This window comes from Biomphalaria glabrata, chromosome 4 (genome assembly GCF_947242115.1).
Source record: "Biomphalaria glabrata chromosome 4, xgBioGlab47.1, whole genome shotgun sequence".
Taxonomy (NCBI): Eukaryota; Metazoa; Mollusca; class Gastropoda; family Planorbidae; genus Biomphalaria; species Biomphalaria glabrata.
In genome coordinates, this window is record NC_074714.1 from 47,390,258 (window position 1) to 47,409,445 (window position 19,188).

Genomic DNA, 19,188 nt, shown 5'->3' on the forward strand with positions numbered 1-19,188 from the left:
AGTACAATAAATAATTATGAAAAGGTTCAACTTTGACCCGAGAATGGGTGTGGGAGACATAAAGTGTACAATTATTTAAGTGGACAAAACCCCACATTTCAGTCATATCTCTTAATACTGAACTATTATTTTCCCTTTTTGGTATCAAATAAAATAATTAATTACCAGTAATTAATTAACGAATTGGTTAATGTTTTTTTAAATAGATTTACTTTTTGTTAGATACATTTTTTAAAAATGCGTAAAAATTCAACTTCATCCGAGCATGGGTGTGGGAAACATTGAATGTTCATAATGTGTACCGGACAGACAGAGTGAGCTAATAAAAGCTTTGTAGTGATCATCTTTCTGGCTCTGCCATGGAACTAATTAAGGTCTCTTCCTGTATTTCTATCAAATTTAAAACGTTTCCTTCATATACTATATACTTATATTTTTACCGATACCTGGTGTACTTTGAAAACTTTAACTATTAACTATTAATCAATACTTGTTTAAAAACAAAAGGAAGGAGGGGCGGGAAAGGATTATTACAAAATCGAAAGAAAACTGAAAAGCTTAAATTGATCTAAGTGGCAAGGGGAGGTAAGAGAGCCTGGCCCCTGGTGTAGGCTTAGCTTCAAGTTGTTGTTCTATGTAACGCGAGTTGTCTTTCTTTCACAATATTGGCTAAGACTGTTGATTTGTCCTTATGTCTGGGGCTCAGTGTTTCCAATCTTCGGGATAAACTAAGCGTAGAGAACTCTCACACAAGGGAAGCAATTAGTTTTGATCAATGTGTCATTGATTCCACGCATTCTCCCTGTTTGTTCTTACGGCTGAATTCCGTAAGTGTAATCTCATTAGTTTCGTTAACTAGTACAAGAGAAATGCTATTAGTGAAGTGTCCTCTGCATGTAATCGAAAACGAGGCCCCATGTATTCTACAATTATTCTTATTTTAAAAACTTGGATAGGTTTCATTGCGAGCACATGCGGATCTGTCGTCTGCACTATATGGGACGTGTGACAGAGGGATATAAACCGCTTGGCTACCAATCAAAGGGGTTCGAACCCTGGGGATGTGCACGTTTAGCTGACAAATGATAGGGTACTGAAACAAATTATTTGACTTTCGAGTGTTGTAGTAGGTATATGCTGCCTGAATAAATTGGAATGTTTGAAATTTGTAATCTTTTAAAATTCTTACAACAACATATATTCAGTCAAAATTTGATATGCAGATTTCAAAGGATTTTGTTTATTGGTATTAAAAGTATTGTTACTAAATTTATGAGCTAAATTTTATACTGTTAAAACCCAATATTTGTTATTAACATATAACAGCTACCTGTATAGATCTAAATCCTAAAATAAAGAAATAACATCGTTCAACTTATAGTCTACTTTCAATAATGGAGACGTCTATATATTATTACAACTATAGTAAAACTTTCTGTGTTAAACACATTAACAAAACTAGGTGTGGCTAAGAATATTATAATTGACAATCAGACACATCAATTACATCTATCTACTACACTAATGTTGAACTTTGGGGGAGGACGTTATTACGACTTCTGTACTAGCCTCTAAGAGAAAAAAATGGTTTCTTTACAAAGCTTAGATCAGAAGACTCTGTCTGTTTGGTACAAAATCTAAACACAATATTTCTCCCACATCCAATCACGGATCACATTTGAAACTTTACACATATGTACCTAACAAAACATGAACCAATTAAAAAACAACAACGAAGTAGTGAATAAATTATTCGTAAAATGTTATTATTTTTTATATAGATAAAGGAAAATAAATTCTACATTATTGATACATATATATATATAGTTGTAAATGTGGAGTTCTTCTGCTTGGATAATTTTTTTTTAAAGAAAAGTATTTATATGCTTTGCTTTTTTCTTTTAGTCTGGTGATCTGGAAGTCTTTACAAATAGAAAGAATGTCTTGTAAAACATGTTATGATTTTGTTCACAGGTGCCTCACGGACCCATTGCAACAGTTCCGTAGATCTAACAACTCTATAGAGCACTGTCACAGCTCCATACATCCACTGCAGCGGCTCTGTAGATACACCGTAACATATCCCAGACTATGCCTTTATTATAAGATGTACTTCAAGCAACAATATTCTGAGTTGTTATAACTTTACATAACAGAACATCAAAAATCAAAGGGATATAATTTGCAGATTAGAGTAAACCCGAAAATCACTTCTTTGGCGTTAGTTCATTCTGAAATAAATCGGGGAGTTATCTATCTTTGATCGCCATCATATCTTGAAATAAATTGCTGATTGTTTCAACAGGCCATGAACTTCAACGCTCACATCTCGCTGCAATGTTTCGGAACTAGCTCTGAAGCAACCTTAGACAAACTCTAGACTTGATTACCAATAGCTCATCTGAGCATTAAGGAATGATTCTGGACTAACTCTACATTCACAATATATTCTTTTTCTAAAATATTAGCAAAAAAAATAATAACTTGGGTCTCATATAGGTTAAAAAGGTTTAACCTATCCTAGACCTGTTAGCCAACATTTTTGTTGAACTCTGTATGGTAAATTTGATCGAAGATATTTTTTAATACAAATTTTAAGCTGTTTCTAAACTAGCTTTGGGTCACTTCCAGGATACCTCTAAGCTTGCTGGTTGAACTCACGCTACAGAGAGCCAGTGAAACTACTATGGTTTATAAATTGAGATCCATGTCCCATCCTCACGAAAAAGCAAACTGTCATTTTTTAATCTGGTTATTTGTAACAGCTACCATCCATTCTATCTGTGCCTTTGACATACTATTGGGACACGAGTTCACATCCGGGCCTTTCAAACTAAAGGACGAATCAACGAACAAGAACTGGGGACCGTTTTCTTTCTGGTGGCGCAGTCGGAGGTCGGCGTTGGGGGCGGCCCAGCTACGACAGCAACACATCAGCAAGACAAAATATCTTGAGCTAATCAGCAAAGCTTCAAAGAATGACGCTCACGGAAGAGCTAAAATGCAAGAGTCAGCATTGCTGCTTGACAAGCCCAACGACAGGCTGACAACCCAGTCCTACTTAAACTCACTCATCAGGGATTTGTCAAAGCTGGAGCAGAGAAGGCAGATCGTAAACCAGCTTCGCCGCCGCAACAACATTCCCACCTCGCTGAAGAGCTGGAAGAAGAAACCTGCCCGGAAGGCCACGAGGAGCTCTGGGAAGCATCAACGCGAGTTCGTCCTGAAACAGTCACAACCGCAGACATTTCAGGCAGCTATAATTTTACCAAGCCAAGATGATTTTTTGACCGTCGGAGATAAGCCGTCTGTTTCCGGAAATGAGTTTTTTGACAGCTTCATACCTTCTGAAGCCAATCAGGGCTCGATGTCAAATAAAGAGCCAATGTTCCTGGACGAAAACTTTGGATTTGGCTCAGAGCCAGCTAGCGATCCAATGTTTCTTGACCAGGCCTTGGGATTTGAAGATATCTCCATCACACCAACTGAGCCGATTGATGCTGCGAATGGATTCGGTCAGTTCAGTGATTTAGTGGATGCCCCAGTTAACAGCAGAGAGCTGAGAAAAGAAGCCACAGAGGGAGATGGCTGGTTCCTGTCAGAATCAGTAAGTATATTTTAGATGACATTTAAAGTTCTTGCGTGATTTATTCAACTAAATTGACTTGACATCAATGTCATATGTATAAAAAGAGTATTGATGCTAATTTTACTTTTAACAAAAATCTACTTGACATTAATTTGACTTATAATAACAATATGACATGACTCGCACTACTTATCAACCTACTAATGTTAGTAAAATCGTTACATTAGTTTGAAGAGTACTTCACTTCTGCAGTAAGGAAATCATCGTACACATCTCTTTCATTTTCTAAATAACATGTTTATCTCTTTACGAACATTCTAGTCAATAGGTTTTCAAATATGGATGATTTGGGAATATCTCTCTTCACGTTTTGTTACAAGCCCCTTGAACAAATTTGTTTTTATTCATCGGATTTAAGACAAATACTGTGGCAAGGGGAAATAACAGAAAACTGTTCAATGTTTGCATACAAATCAGCGCTAAAAAAAAATGCTGCCAATTCAGAAAAATTTAAATTGATAATGAAAACAAAAAAAAAAGTGTTTTAAATTCTTTCTGTTTATTTGTTGTCTTTAAACAAAGAACAACAATCCCTTTAATAAAGAACAACTCCCAATTCAGTGTCAAACAGATTTTGTATGTCAGGGAGAAACAGTAAAAATGTTTCATTGGCGATATGATTAGAATAGACTTCCAGTAAACTATCCGGGTTTGGATAGGAGCATCTTTAATCCGAACTGCATCTTGACATTGCTTTTACACACTGAGCCACACAATCACTTAATCTGACAGTAAAGTTTCCTTTTCAGACTTTGCTATCTATTGGGCAGATTATGTAAATGTCATCTATTTATGTGGGCCATTGTTAACGGTGCCATGTGGCCATCACAACAGCCAAACGCTTTTACTTTCCCACCACTAATGTCAGGTATCCGTTAGAGCTGGCTGGACTCCGGGGCGCCCCGAGGATACCGAACTTAAAAATCTGAGTCTTCACCTAGCTTCGAACCCGAAATTCCAGGTTCAGAAGCCAAGCGCCTTACCCCTCTGCCACCGGGCTTCTGAAAGTCACTGGCTAATTGATCCGGTAATTGTCTTGTCGAAATGCGATTTATGTTCATAGTAATTTATTTTATAGAGGAAACATTAGTGGGGCTTTAAAGAACGGCAGAAATGAACAGCCCAGAGAGCAGTGAGCTCATTGATGTTTTCTCCTTTCATTTGAATACTTCCTATAACAGAGGTACCACTGATCACTTCATTAGGACGAATAGTAGCAAAATCCCAAGTCTTCAGAATAAAAACAAACTTATTTTCAAGCCACACACAATCAAGATTGGTACCGTCTAGCACCATTAGCACCACCAAGCACCATCAAAAACTATTGGCTACTTAAAGGTGTACTTTGGGACATTATACAAGCTGTTCTACCTGACAAAAAAAAAAATCAACTCAAAAAGCTGCAGAGAGTTCAGGATAATGCTTGCACGGACAGTTCTTCTCCAATGGATGTACAACTCTGCTTCTGCTGTTCTGCTTTTACTACATTTGCAAGTCCAAGAATTAATTACAATGTGAGTGAACTATATCATTAGTGCATCTTTAATTACAAAATGCACTTGGGGCTAGGGAACTGGCCACTTCATAGGTCCCTAAGAGATCCCCGCGCTCCATGGAATCGTTATCGTATAGCTGTTCCCTTAAAAAAAAACTTCAAGGTTACTGGCCTTTTCAGTTCACGGGACAAAATGTTGAAACTCGTTCGTTCCTCTTGAGAGCTCACATCGAGCAAATGTATCCTTTCAAAATGGTCATTAAAACATACATGTGGAAACTGATTTAGATTAGTTTGCCAATTTTAACTCTGCTATTGTTTTCCTCTCCTAGCGTCTTGAGCCTGCATTGTGTCCCTTTTACAGCTCTTTATAATTACATTAACATTATTCTCTAAATAAAATGAGATGGAGATAAACACACACACACACATTTTCCGTAAACACCCCTCCCCCTCAATTGTGCACTCACACCTATCTTTAACCTGTGTCCTATTTTCGATTTTCCGCTCATTCTTTTGACAAGTGTATTGTCTTTTTATTCTGATAGGATAGCCAAAACAAAACAAAACAACACCACCATTATTTGAAGATAAATCCTAACTAGATCTGTAAGCTAACTTTGTCTTCTTGTTTCTTCTTGTTTTTGTTGGTTTGTTAATTATAAATGCCTCGTGGCAACAAAAATCCATTGTTTAAATTTCTGTTCATCAATTTTCCTTTGTATTTCATATTGTAATTCTTTAGTGCTAAATTTAAATCTTAAAATATATTTTAGTCGAAATACCGGAAAAGCAAAGGTTTAAAAAAAAACAGATGAAAAGAAGAACTAACATGATATTCACTTTCAATATGTCTTTAATGCATCGTTCGCGCTCTTCTAAACAAAACTTCTAAACACCCACTTCTAAAAACATGCACTTTTAAAGATGCACTTCCAAACAGTCACTTCTAAATGCCCACTTCTAAATACTCAATTCTAAACGAGCGCACTTCTATACACTGACTTCTAAACACTCTCTTCCAAACCTCCACTTCTAAACTCACACTTCTAAGGTCACAAGTCTAAACATGCACTTCTAAACTCACACTTCTAAGGTCACAAGTCTAAACATGCACTTCTAAACTCACACTTCTAAGGTCACAAGTCTAAACATGCACTTCTAAACTCAAACTTCTAAGGTCACAAGTCTAAACATGCACTTCTAAACTCACACTTCTAAGGTCACAAGTCTAAACATCCACTTCTAAACTCACACTTCTAAGGTCACAAGTCTAAACACGCACTTCTAAACTTACACTTCTAAGGTCACAAGTCTAAATACGCACTTCTAAACTCACACTTCTAAAGTTCTAAGGTCACAAGTCTAAATACGCACTTCTAAACTCACACTTCTAAAGTTCTAAGGTTACAAGTCTAAATACGCACTTCTAAGCTCACACTTCTAAGGTCACAAGTCTAAACTCACACTACTAAGCTCACACTTCTAAGGTCACACTTATCAACTGACACTTCTAAGCTCACAGTTCTAAACTCACACTTCTAAGCTCACACTTCTCAACTGACACTTTTAAGGTCACACTTATGTAAACGTAAATCAGACAGAATGTTTCCTATTGAATAAATGTTTCCCCCCCCCCTCCTTTCCTAGCATGTAAGAAGCTTTCTATTCTACTTAAGTACCAAGTCAAGGAAAGTACACGAGGGACACAGCTTAAGAATATCAAAGATCTGTTCAATTTTCTTTTTTATCATTTATCTTGTTACCAAGTCAGTCTTTGGGTCTGAGGGACACCAATGTTGAATCTTTCACAACTTCTCTGTTCTCCTAGAAGTGTATTTGAACCAACGCCTTGATGTCCGTCTCTCTTCGCATTTTTTTCTCTTTTAAATCTATGTCGCCATTTTGCCCTTCGGGATTGGTTGTTTAAAGGTCACGTGATCTTTTGCCCATGTTTTCTATGTTTCTTTTTCTAGAGGGAAAAAAGGAAAAATAAAAGGGGGTGGGGTATGTCGAATAGTGAGACGGACATATGAGAATCATGACTCTTAGATTTTGTCGTGCGGCTTGTCTATGTGCTGTAGATCAAATGTAATTATTCATTTATTTTTATTTTTTGGCATTTTACATTTCAAAGCTGGATGCAGCTTTTTGAAGCTTTTTCTTATCCACGTGCAGGAGCTTCAAGAATTCATCCTTCTTTATGTATTATATGGAGCATTCTTAGAAATACGGGATTTTAAATTATGAAGATATTCATCGCTTTTAGAACAGGAATTATTCTTGTAAATAAAAACAATGAAACTGTTGAAGCAAGCACGACTACAGTATTCCCCTTGCATGAGGTTGGAATCCTGGTGAAAACTGGGATTTTTATTTTCCGGATCTTAAGGGCGCCTCTGAGTCCACCCTAATGGGTACCTGGCATTAGTTGGGGAAAAGCAAAGGCGGCTGGTCGTTGTCCTGATCACATGACACCCTCGATAACCGTAGGCCACAGAAACTGTGAAACAGATGACCTTTAATTCATGTCCCATAAATGTTAAGGTCTGAAAGAACTTTAATTTTAATACTATAACTCATACTATAACTCATTCATTGTTCCTTGCACCATTGTTTTATCTGAGATCTTCTTGTTGGCGCGTGTTCTTGTCTTGCTCTTTATAAGCAAGGGCCGCTACCCGAAGGTGATAGTTTAATTTACATACAAGAGAGTCTCTGATCGCCGCACTGGGTGACATCACTCCATATAGCGCCGTTGCTATCAATCTTAGATTCAAACTGGATTGAACTGGAATGAAGCGGTAAAGCAACAAAGAACAAAGGGAATATAAAAGTAACCAATAGGAATCACTCTGTGTGTGTGTGTGTTTTGTGTCTGTGGTGTGTGTGTGTGTGTGGTGTGTGTGTTTGTGTGTTGTACAAAAACTGAAGTCTCAAAGACAAACCAAAAAAAAAAATAGACTACGAAACTTTTCGCCCTCAGCCAGGTTGTCAGATTAAATTTTACAATTAATTATTTTCAATGGGAAAATCTCAAATTTCGTATTTCGTAAAAAGAAATGGTCGATGTGATGTTACTTTTTTTGTTTCCCTTTGTTAATCAAGACAAGAATCAAGAGTGGACATTTCAGTTTCAGTTTATACATTGAATTCAGGACGAGAAATGTCGAATTGAAAAATAAATATCTTATATGTTGGTACTGAATGTTTAGAACTTATTCAAATCAGTGAACAGTCTTTTTCAAACTATATTATGCTGGGGTTATAGAAACAAATAAGCAGTGAAATAACAGTCACACTCTACTATACCACCGCTATGTTCTGGCAAAAAAAGACTGTTCTGCGTAGTGTCTCAAAGCTCCTGTACATGTAGTCAGGTATAGAAACATTGTAGATACATCCCCACCACCTCCCCCAGCGTCCTTAAGCTGCAAGTCTTACCACCTTTCCTGTGATACACTCACGATGTTACCTGTTACACTCACGCTGTCACCTGTTGTGTTGTCTTTTCACACAGTACATTTGAGAGGATGAAAAAGCAAATCTTTGTGTTGTTACGGTGTAAATTATTGTATTGTTTATGGTGTAAATAAGTATTTTTCTGGGGTAAATTAGTGCTGTTTATGGTGTAAATTAATATGTTATTTACGGTGTAAATTATTGCATTGTTTATGGTGTAAATTATTGCATTGTTTATGGTGTAAATTATTGTGTTGTTTATGGTGTAAATTATTGTGTTGTTTATCGTGTAAATTAGTGGATTGTTTATGACCTACGTTACTGCTTTCTTTATTGGCTAAAATTGGGTAAATTTGTATGCTGTTCATGGTGTAAATTATTGTGTTGTTTATGATCTAAATTATTGCATTGTTTATGATTTAAATTTGTGTCTTCTTTATCGTGTAAATTATTGCATTGATTGTATTGTAAATTTGTATGTTTTTAGTAATGTAAATTATCGCGTCCTTTATGGTGCAAATAAGTGTGGTATTTATGGTTGCAAATAGTTTTTTTGTTTATGATGTCAATTAGTGCTTTGTTTGTGATGTCAATTAGTGCTTTGTTTATGATGTCAATTAGTGCTTTGTTTGTGATGTCAATTAGTGCTTTCTTAATGATGTCAATTAAGGCGTTGTTTATGATGTCAATTAGGGCGTTGTTTATGATGTCAATTAGGGCGTTGTTTATGATGTCAATTAGGGCGTTGTTTATGATGTCAATTAGGGCGTTGTTTATGATGTCAATTAGGGCGTTGTTTATAATGTTATGAAGTAATTTTTTTTTAATTCAATTTTTATTTTTTGTTTATCTTTTTTTTTTTATATATAAAAAAAAATACTTAATGTATTTTTAAAAACAAACAAACCTTGATACAAATACCTTGCACCCGCGTAACAGGGTGGCTGAGTGGTAAGGCGCTTGGCTTTTAAACAGAAGTTTAACACGTTCGTTCACTTCCTGAGCTTCCGACTGATGACAACCGAGACAGCCCCGAATTCCCTCAACTTCAACCTGATAATTAGCTGGAGAGAAAAAGAGGGGAGGATACTGGGGCCGCCCTTGGATAGATGGAAGCCCTAGGCCTAGACTTTAGTGGCCCCAAATAAAATTTAAAAAAAAAATATAAAAAAAAAACAGCGAAAACGTAAAATTATTGAAAACCTGTCCGTCTATATCTACATCGACAAATTACTGAGATTCATATATCTCAATTTCCATACCAAAGACAAAGTTAGACTCGTAAAGATAGAGTCAAAGTGCTTTAGTTTTGAGATCTAATCCGGATTTCAAATTTTGTACACGATAGTTTGTGTTAGTCCTATGCGAGGCTCCCACCAATTTGGAGGTCCCAGGCGGTTACCTAAGTTGGCCTATGCCTAAAGCGGGCCCTGCTGGGTAATAAATGCTTCATTTTTTTTTCTAAAATCTAACTTTCATTAGTTATTTAGAGTTGAACATATTAGATCCCGTGTCCTCATATATCTGTACTTCCGAATGAATAAAGAAAATTGAACAATAGATGAGTCAAAATCACGATACTGAATGCCCCAAGTGGATTTGTAAAGAAAAAAAATAATATTAAACAAACTCTTTGTCCTTTCGTCTCTTCGGGTGCGTCTCTTTTACAATGTTTACTAACTCTGGTCCAAATGAGACGTCATCATAGAATGACGTCATAATTAGTATATTTTTTCTCATCACGTCACAAGCTCAGTATTAGTTTAATCCACTTAGCTTATGCTATTGTGTTGGACACTTTTTTATATATATATATTTTGTACTAGACGGATATTACCCGCGGCCTGCGGCCTTAGTTTGTAGGCCTATATAAGTATTACTAATCTAGTGAATGTCAAACTTGGCAAGTTTTTCTCTTTCGCCACGGAAATAAAAGTAGTTTAGAGAAAATGAGTTTACCCGTTAAGCCAATACATTCATATCAAATATAAAATACTGAGGAAACGGATTTACCCGAATTTATTAATAGATTCTTATTTTAATAGAGTGACAATTATGTACTTTTTATCTGTTTTTAGGGCCCTGCGGTTGTGGTAGGGACATTAAACATATACTACGGTTCACGCCATGATCTAAGGAACATTTTTGTCCAGTTCTATCAAGATTGGTCAAACGGTTTTGATTTCTATGTGAGACATACATACATACATACATACCTACCTACCTACCTACCTACCTACCTACCTACATACATACATACATACATACATACATACTTACATACATACATACATACATACATACATACATACATACATACATACATACATACATACATACATACATACATACATACATACATTCAACGACTTGGCAGAGTTTAAGTCATTTATTAACATGCATGAATAGATTAACACATGAAATGCGTAGGACGTAATTATCTTTTTTAATGTAACGTCTGTAATATATAAGATAAGAACATAAAATGCTATTACGAAGCCATATTGCTTTGATCTGTTCTGTATATTTCAGACTGGATGCTCGGATATAACGTCAAGAGTGTGCACCTCTGACAGTGAGTGCTCGTGTCATGGCTTCTACACCTGCGTGATGAGTCGCTGTCGGTTGTTAGATCAGCAAGGACAGTCTTTTGTTTCAGTGTTAGGTAAGTTCCTTTTATTTTAGGACCTTTTAAGGATAAATGTTTGTTTCAGTGTTAGGTAAGTTACTTTTACTCTTGGACCAAAAGATAAACTTTTGTTTCATTGGTATTGTAATGATGTAAGGGGGTGGTTATTAAGTCTAAATCAGAGGTTCTCAAACTTTTTCGACACGAGACATTTTATATAGTCAAAACTGAAACAAGTATAAAAATTATATTGCAAACCTTAAAAAAAAAATTGAAGGAGTGTTAATTGAGATTAGAATTTTGTGTTTAAAATTAAGTTTTAAAAAAAATGAATGACTGATGAAATTGATGAGATGTTTCAGTGTATTTATGCGCGTCAAAACGAGCACAGATTTCTAGTCGGTTTCTTTTATTAGTGATGAGGTTAATTAACTTCATTACAGTAACGAATCCACATTGTACCAAATAATTTCACAACAAAATCACAAATATTAATAATGACCCATTATTTGGTCATAATGCTGGATATAAATTTGGAATATGTGTTCTCGAATCTTTGGTTTAGGTCGTCATAGAATAGTACCTAATAAACATATTAAACAGTTGTGGGGATCAAGTTGATTTTTATTCGAATTTTTTAAATTGTACACAATTGATGCCGGAGATATTTTTCCAGATGATACAAAAACCAACTATTTAATTCTGTTAACATTAAGTCTATCTCTCTTCTTTAGATGTCTTTATATCTCTTGATCGGATGTCTTTATCTCTCTTATTTGGATATCTTTGTTTTTCTTATTTAGATATCTTTATCTCTCTTGATTGGATATCTTTATCTCTCTTATTTAGATATCTATATCTCTCTTATTTTGAATATCTTTATCTTTCTTGGTTTTTTTTATATCATTATCTCTCTTATTTTGGTTTTCTTTATCTCTCTTGTTTGGATATCATTATCTCTTTTATTTTGGATATCTTTATCTCTCTTGTTTGGATATCTTTATCTCTTTTTTTGGATATACTTATCTCTTATTTTGGATATCTTTATCTCTCTTGTTTGGGTATCTTTATTTCTTTTTTGGGGAATATCCTTATACTTATCTCTTATTTTGGATATCTTTATCTCTCTTGTTTGGATATCTATATCTCTCTTATTTTGGATATATTTATCTGCCTTGTTTTGGATATTATTATCTCTCTTGTTTTGGATATCATTATCTCTCTTATTTTGGATATTTTATCTCTCTTGTTTGGATATCTTTATCTTTCTTGTTTTGGCTATAATTATCTCTCTTATTTTGGATACCTTTATCTCTTTTGTTTGGATATCTTTATCTCTTTTGTTTGGATTTATTTATCTCTGTTGTTTAGTTGTTGTTGTTTTTTCGTGCTTTTTCTCTTTTTTTCAAAAAGATTACTCAATATTTTGCATGGATGACAAATCTTGGTTCTAGCTTTATGAATACATTCGTCTATCAACACTCTTATGTTTCGTGTAGATCCCAGTATCAAGGAATTAAAAAAAAACAGTTTGTCCACTGATTTATCAAAGGTTGAGCGGTAAAAGGAAAGGGGTTGGGGGGGGGGGGATAATTAGTATCAAGAGTATCGATCTCCGACACTGGCTCCACACATTTGATGTTTCGACCCACTCAAGAAAGGGCGGATATCATCGATTGAACTGCTTATTTTAAACTAGTTACTGCAAGAGGAAGAAAAACGAATCAAGTGATTGATTCAAAGTGGACCAATCATCAGTGAGTGCTTTCTACTTCCACGTTCAGTAGACTTACTAACACATTTATATTCCATTGGATCCAAAGCCGTGATAGCTATCCATTAAATCTACGCGGGCAGAGACATCTTTTATTCGTCAACTTAAATGTATGATTAACAGGGCCGGACTTGCGACAGTTGCAGACATTGCAGTTGCCCAGGGCCTCGTCTTCAAAGGAAGCGTCTCCCCAAAGTTGAAATGTGTAAAGGATGTGTGTATGAGATGGGCTTGATGTATTTCTACAATACCTTGATAATAATTCTAGATGATTTGGTATTTTGTATGGTTATTACAGATGCGAGTTCTATTACTAAAACAAACACCGTCATAAACAAAGAAGGAAAGGGTCAGTGCCCAGTAACTAAGTTCACTCGTGATGAAATGGAATAACGAACTTTAATACAAAATAAGTCATAGTCAAGTCAGAAACTAAAAGCGATGTTATCCCTTCAAGAGCCTATCAGTAAATGCCCTAAAAGTCTACAACTATAATCTCTAACCCAATGCCTATGTCGTCACTAAAATTTTGTGTTCAAAGTATGTCTAGTACAAAGTGTTTCATAAAGTAAACTAAGTGCCTAACAAATGTACGAGTACACTTAAGTGCAATTACTCTAGCATTTACTAACTTCATTTTGATTAACTGACTGTCGGGACACAGTCGTTCTGATTTTAGTTCCAAAAAGCTAGTCCATCTAAACAGCACATTATTTTTCCTTGGCACAGTCTGCAAAAGAGCTGACAGCCCAGCAGCAAAAAGCTGGCTAGAAGAAGAAGAAGAAGAAACCTATGTAGGTGTATTCATTTAATGCTAACCTTGAACTAAATGTGAACAATTATTTTAAAACATAAAATGAACGAAACCTTTTATCGTAAGTGACATACAGTACATACCCGAAACTACAATGTAACTGTAGATAGACACACAAGTGAAACAGCGCCTTGGACAATGTAAAGAAATACGAGTCTCTCTAAAAACTACACGTCCACACGTCTTGTGCTGTCCCTCGTCCGATGTGTTCTCCAACCTTTGCTCCTCTATTATTAACCTCAACTGCGATGGGACCTACCCCCCCCCCTCCCCCGTGGTCACATCAGAATCGAATCAGCTAATTACAAGCACATTATCTGCAAAAAAAATGTTACTCATGGCTACATCAGTAAAAGCAAACACACACACACACACTCCATAACACTGACCACTCCCCCAGCCTCCCCGCCCCCCAACAACAACTTATTGAATGGTAATAGCGGTCTTTTTTTTTCTTCTTTTGTTTAAGTAAAGTGCGTTGGTAAATCTAAAAGTAAAGTTCCCCTTTCAGACCTTGTGATCTATAGGGCAGATAATGTGAAGGTCATCTGTTTCTGTGGCCTGCGGTTAGCGAGGGAGTCATGTGGCAAGCTCAACGACCAAACACCTTTACATTTCCCCAACTAACGTCAGGTACCCATTTTAGATGGGTGGACGCAAAGGCGCCCAAAGATCCCGAAATGAAAAATCCCAGTCTTTACCAGGATTCGAACCCGGGACCCCCGCCAAGCGCTTTACCGCTCAGCCACCGCGCCTTCTGGTAAATCTATAGTTATAGTTATATAGTGTTATATATATATAAATCTTATCCACCCAACCCAACACTCGCTTCAAATATTTACGCACTGGTTATGTTGACCAGACTCGGGCGCGTGCGCACGCGTTTTTTTTTTGTTTTTTTTTTGTGTTTTTTTTTTTTTTGTTTTGCACTTTAAAGTCTACTCACTAAAAAAAAAGATATATCAATTTCAATTGCTCAAATTTGTATTCTGAAACATTATTGCCTAAGGTTGTTATTTTCTCTTTTTTTGTGTCGTATTAACATTCAAAATAATAATGATAATAATGATAGGGAGCCTACGTAAAGAGAAAAAAAGAAAGAACATCAAGTCATCAACTGCTAAATGCCATAAAGCTTGGGCAGATTTTTGGCGGGAATCAATGGCACAAGCCACGTCTGCTCGCGTTTCTAACCCGCAGCACTTCCGGCCAGAGAGCGAGGAGGCATGAAAGTAATGTTTGGCAAGGAGTGTACAGGACAATATGGCGCTTGATCTTCTGCTTAATGACGCCATTAAAAAAAATGTCCTTCCCTGACTTCACTAACTGGATCAGGTTTCCTGTTTCAAATCAATGGAAGAATTTGTTTTTTCAAAAAATAAAACTGAATCTTTTAGAAAGGAAACAAAAAACGAAGAAAGAAATGTGTATTGTTCTTTTCCCTAAAATTCGATAAAATAAAAGGAAGAAAAAAAGAGTATGAAAGAAATTGTAAACCAGACTCGGATCTAGAAAAATAATTATCAAATCTGGTATTTTTTTTAGTCAATTAATGAATATTATTCTCCTAAGTGGGGGAGAAGGGGGTTCAGTATCGAATTAAACTAGTTTTGGGTTAGGGTTAGGTTTTTTTTTTTTAAAAGATACCCTAAGATCTTCTGTGAAACTCCACCTCCTTTTTTTTTCTTGTTTTTTCTTTATTTATTTTAGTAAATCCAGCAGGGTGGTAACTCATCCCGGTAAACTTTTTTTTTTTTTAAATGCCAGGTACCCTGTGGTCATAAAGACGCCCCAATTATTTTTTTTTTCAAATTAATATTCTTTCCAAATTCCTAAATCTGGAACCTTACAAAGGCTTTAGTGATGACAATATTTTCCTTCCGAGGTAGGCGGCACATGTCCTCGGATAGAATGAATTACACATACCAAGGGGAGCAATTACATGGAGGCCAATACGAGGAAAGCGCAAACAGGGACGTCCTCGTATAGCTTGGCGCCACACTTTCATGGAGGACCCCAGAGCAGTGGACACCAGGTGGGAGGAGGCTTCAGGCATTGCAGTGACAGATCCTTGTGGAACACCCTGCCGCCCAATGCGCTGAAGGGTGCAGGAGGATCTAAGTCAAGTCTAGGGCTAAAAAAAAGAATCTGAGAACTTCAAACATTAAAAACTTCAATTGCATTGTTAACTAACAATATCCTTAGAGAAATGTGGAAACATCCTCAGAAACATGGGAAACATTTTGACTTAGTTTTCCCCGTTGCTTCTGCAGTTAAAACAATTGAAATTGAGTGGTGAAAAGTTCCAACTCTAGGACCGATGGATGATTCCGGCTTCCAGGATAAGAATACACCATATGTTTGATTGATTAGATGAAATTCAAGGATCAAAGAATGATCCTTGCTCGCTCAAAAAAATATACATCATATTGAGGAGAAAACGTTCAATCAGAAGCTGCAAGAATATTTCATTATCTGCATTCTTTGTTACTGTGACAAGTCAAAAACTCGCTGTCAGAGTCACTCAAAATTATCACAGCATTAATTATTATTTTTCATTATTTGTTTATTTTATTTTTAATTATTTGTCCATCCTTCCCCTAAATCATTCACCCGCACCACCTTTTCCGCTCCAGGCTAGACTTAGATGACCACCTTGGAGATAGCTAAGGCGCGTCCTTTCATTTATCTGCCCTTGATCGGGGAAAGGTAAACACACAATCTCTTTTGTCTTGCCCGCCGGATGTCTGCAGGACGGTCGCGGTTGACACCACCTTGGTTTGAATGCAAGCTAATCCTTCTCCCCCCCCCCCTTTCTCTCACGTCTCTCTTTGATCTAAGAGATTACCCTGGTCAACACACCGCGTGATATTCCAAGGTGCGGCTCCCACCTCGAGTCAAATCCACCCACGTGTAAGCTAATTCTTAGCCTAGGACGTTTCCTGTGTCCGCCCACATTTCCCAGGCATATATAAGTAGATTCAAATCAAGCCAGACCCTTTCACTCCTCTATCGCTGTCGATCGAGTCTGGACTATATCACTTATTCTCACTCCTAGAGGAATACCTGGTGCCTCCCTCAGGTGTCTGTCTATTTATCGGATTACTTACCTGCCTATTTGCCTACTGGCCTATCTAGGTGCTTAGTGCTAATCAGCGCTGCACTTGCCTAGTTGCTACCAAGAATCACCTATTGCCTATTTGCCCACTTATTTATTGGATCAACGATCTATTTACCTGCATCTGTGCTTAGTGCTATTCAGCACTGCACTTGCCTACTGAGATCTAATCAACTCTACCACTTGGCGCTATCGGCATTGCCCGCCTATTCGACAGCCCACCTGTCAAGCTATTAGGTGCGGCGTCCCTATAGATTCAGATCTGTGTGAGACGTCATAGCTACGCCAACCCCCTGCAACTCACTGGACATATCCTGTCAACTACGCTGCCCACGGCAGATCAGCTCTGCCCGCAGTAACCTTGTGCCCACGGTAGCCGGCCACCCGCCCTACTGTGCCCACTACAGATATTAGATTTTGGGATTGAAACTCCACAAGAACTATATCACCGGCGTCCCTCTATCCGCTAGAGCGCCACCTCCAGTTGCAGAACCTCAAGCCAGGACACAGCCAGCTGCGACATCAACAGGAATACCAGCTAAGTCAGAGGACAAAGTGACATACTCTCATTAGGTGCAAGAGTGATGATTAAACATAGAATATACTAGAGATAGATGCAAACCCTCCCCCTTTTTATTCTTATATGTATATTTATGTAAATAAATATTCTTAATATTTTAACTTTTGTATCTATCTTTCATTGCTTTGTCTCGTTGCGTGTCTGCTCCCGATTCATATGCTGATAAGTGGGGGTGTGATAGCATTAAAAATAATCATCCCCTAGACATAAAACGTGCCAAACACACGTCACATTTCCCCACCTGTCACAGTTACCTTCAACATGCCCCCGACTTCATTTGTTTAGGCACATCGAATTGTACAAAGAAAAAATAGGTAGTAGCAATTTAATTGTGGAATACTGTCTTAACGTTACATTCAGGTTTTAATTTTACAATTGAACCAAATCTGAAAGGCAGACCACGACTTAAATGAATAGATGATGTGGAGATAGACCTGTGAATTTAGCTGTATATTAAATCCCAGCATAACAACTATCTGTTTTTATCCTACTAATGCCAAGTACCCTGTGGTCATATAGAGGCCCGAATATCCCAGATAAATACCCAACTTGATCTAGGATTCAAGTTCAAACCCCCAACGGTTTTGCATCTTTGTAGTTTGCTTCTCTATCATTGCTTCTCTACCATTGCTTCTCTACCATTGCTTCTCGACCATTGCTTCTCTACCATTGCTTCTCGACCATTGCTTCTCGACCATTACTTCTCTACCATTGCTTCTCGACCATTGCTTCTCGACCATTGCTTCTCGACCATTGCTTCTCTACCATTGCTTCTCGACCATTGCTTCTCGACCATTGCTTCTCGACCATTACTTCTCTACCATTGCTTCTCAACCATTGCTTCTCATTTGATTCAAACATCTTGCACAGCAGCGGGACTTGATGACTGTAGGAACTCAAAACATTTGGGATGTGAGACTGAGTGGCACCTTTATCAATGGTCTCGAATTCAAATCCTTACTCGAGCTGAGTTGTTTGTTGAGCGACTGAACCATGGAAACCATCTCCCAGATACCCCCTCCCCCCCCCCCCAACAGGACCAGGGCGCACTGAGCCTGCTTTAGCATGGAAGACGTGCCTTTAAAAAAAACAAGCAAAATATTTAAATAAATAAAAATATTTTAAAAACTTTTAAAAAAGCAAATCTAAAGGTAAGAACTCCGCCCTTAAGACTATGTCTAACATTAATGTACAAGTTGAATGTGTGAGGGAAAATGAGCAATTATTTAGGGGACTTAACCCAACAAATTTAGCCATATCGTGAATGCTGAACGATTAGTTTCCTTTATTGGTATCAAACAAAATAGTTACCAGTAATTAATTGACTATTTTGTTGTTGTTTTGTTTTGTTGTTGATTGATGCCTTGTCTATGTCAATTAATAATTGTGCAAAGTTTCAACTTGATCCGAGAGTGGGTGTGGGAGAAATAACGTATGCAGACTTTTTTACCAGATAGACAGAGAGAGGGAAACAGATAGACAAACAGACAGAGTGAGTTGATATAAGCTTTGTAAAAACATACTATTACCAATCCGTGCGTAACTTACTTTACTTAATAACCAAATAGACAGCATTGAAGTCTCGCTCGAATTCTGTCAATAACACTTTTGCCGAAACAGTCAATTATTTAATTTCACATATTTCAAATATTACATACTTACGAATT

The 19,188-nt window shown here is 36.9% G+C and overlaps 1 protein-coding gene across 5 annotated transcripts in view; it reads left to right on the forward strand.

Moving 5' to 3' along the window:
- LOC129926077 (uncharacterized) overlaps positions 1 to 19,188 on the forward strand; it is a 47,075-nt gene that overhangs the window by 21,063 nt on the left and 6,824 nt on the right. For 4 of the 5 annotated variants that reach the window (XM_056028072.1, XM_056028074.1, XM_056028071.1 and 1 more), the window contains exons 2-3: positions 1,975 to 3,607; positions 11,139 to 11,271. In XM_056028072.1, the coding sequence (XP_055884047.1) occupies positions 2,687 to 3,607; positions 11,139 to 11,271 (1,054 nt within the window). In that variant the 5' untranslated portion in view covers positions 1,975 to 2,686. Of the gene's footprint in view, positions 1 to 734; positions 828 to 1,974; positions 3,608 to 11,138; positions 11,272 to 19,188 lie in introns of those variants that run through there. The other variant, XM_056028075.1, reaches the window with a different exon arrangement.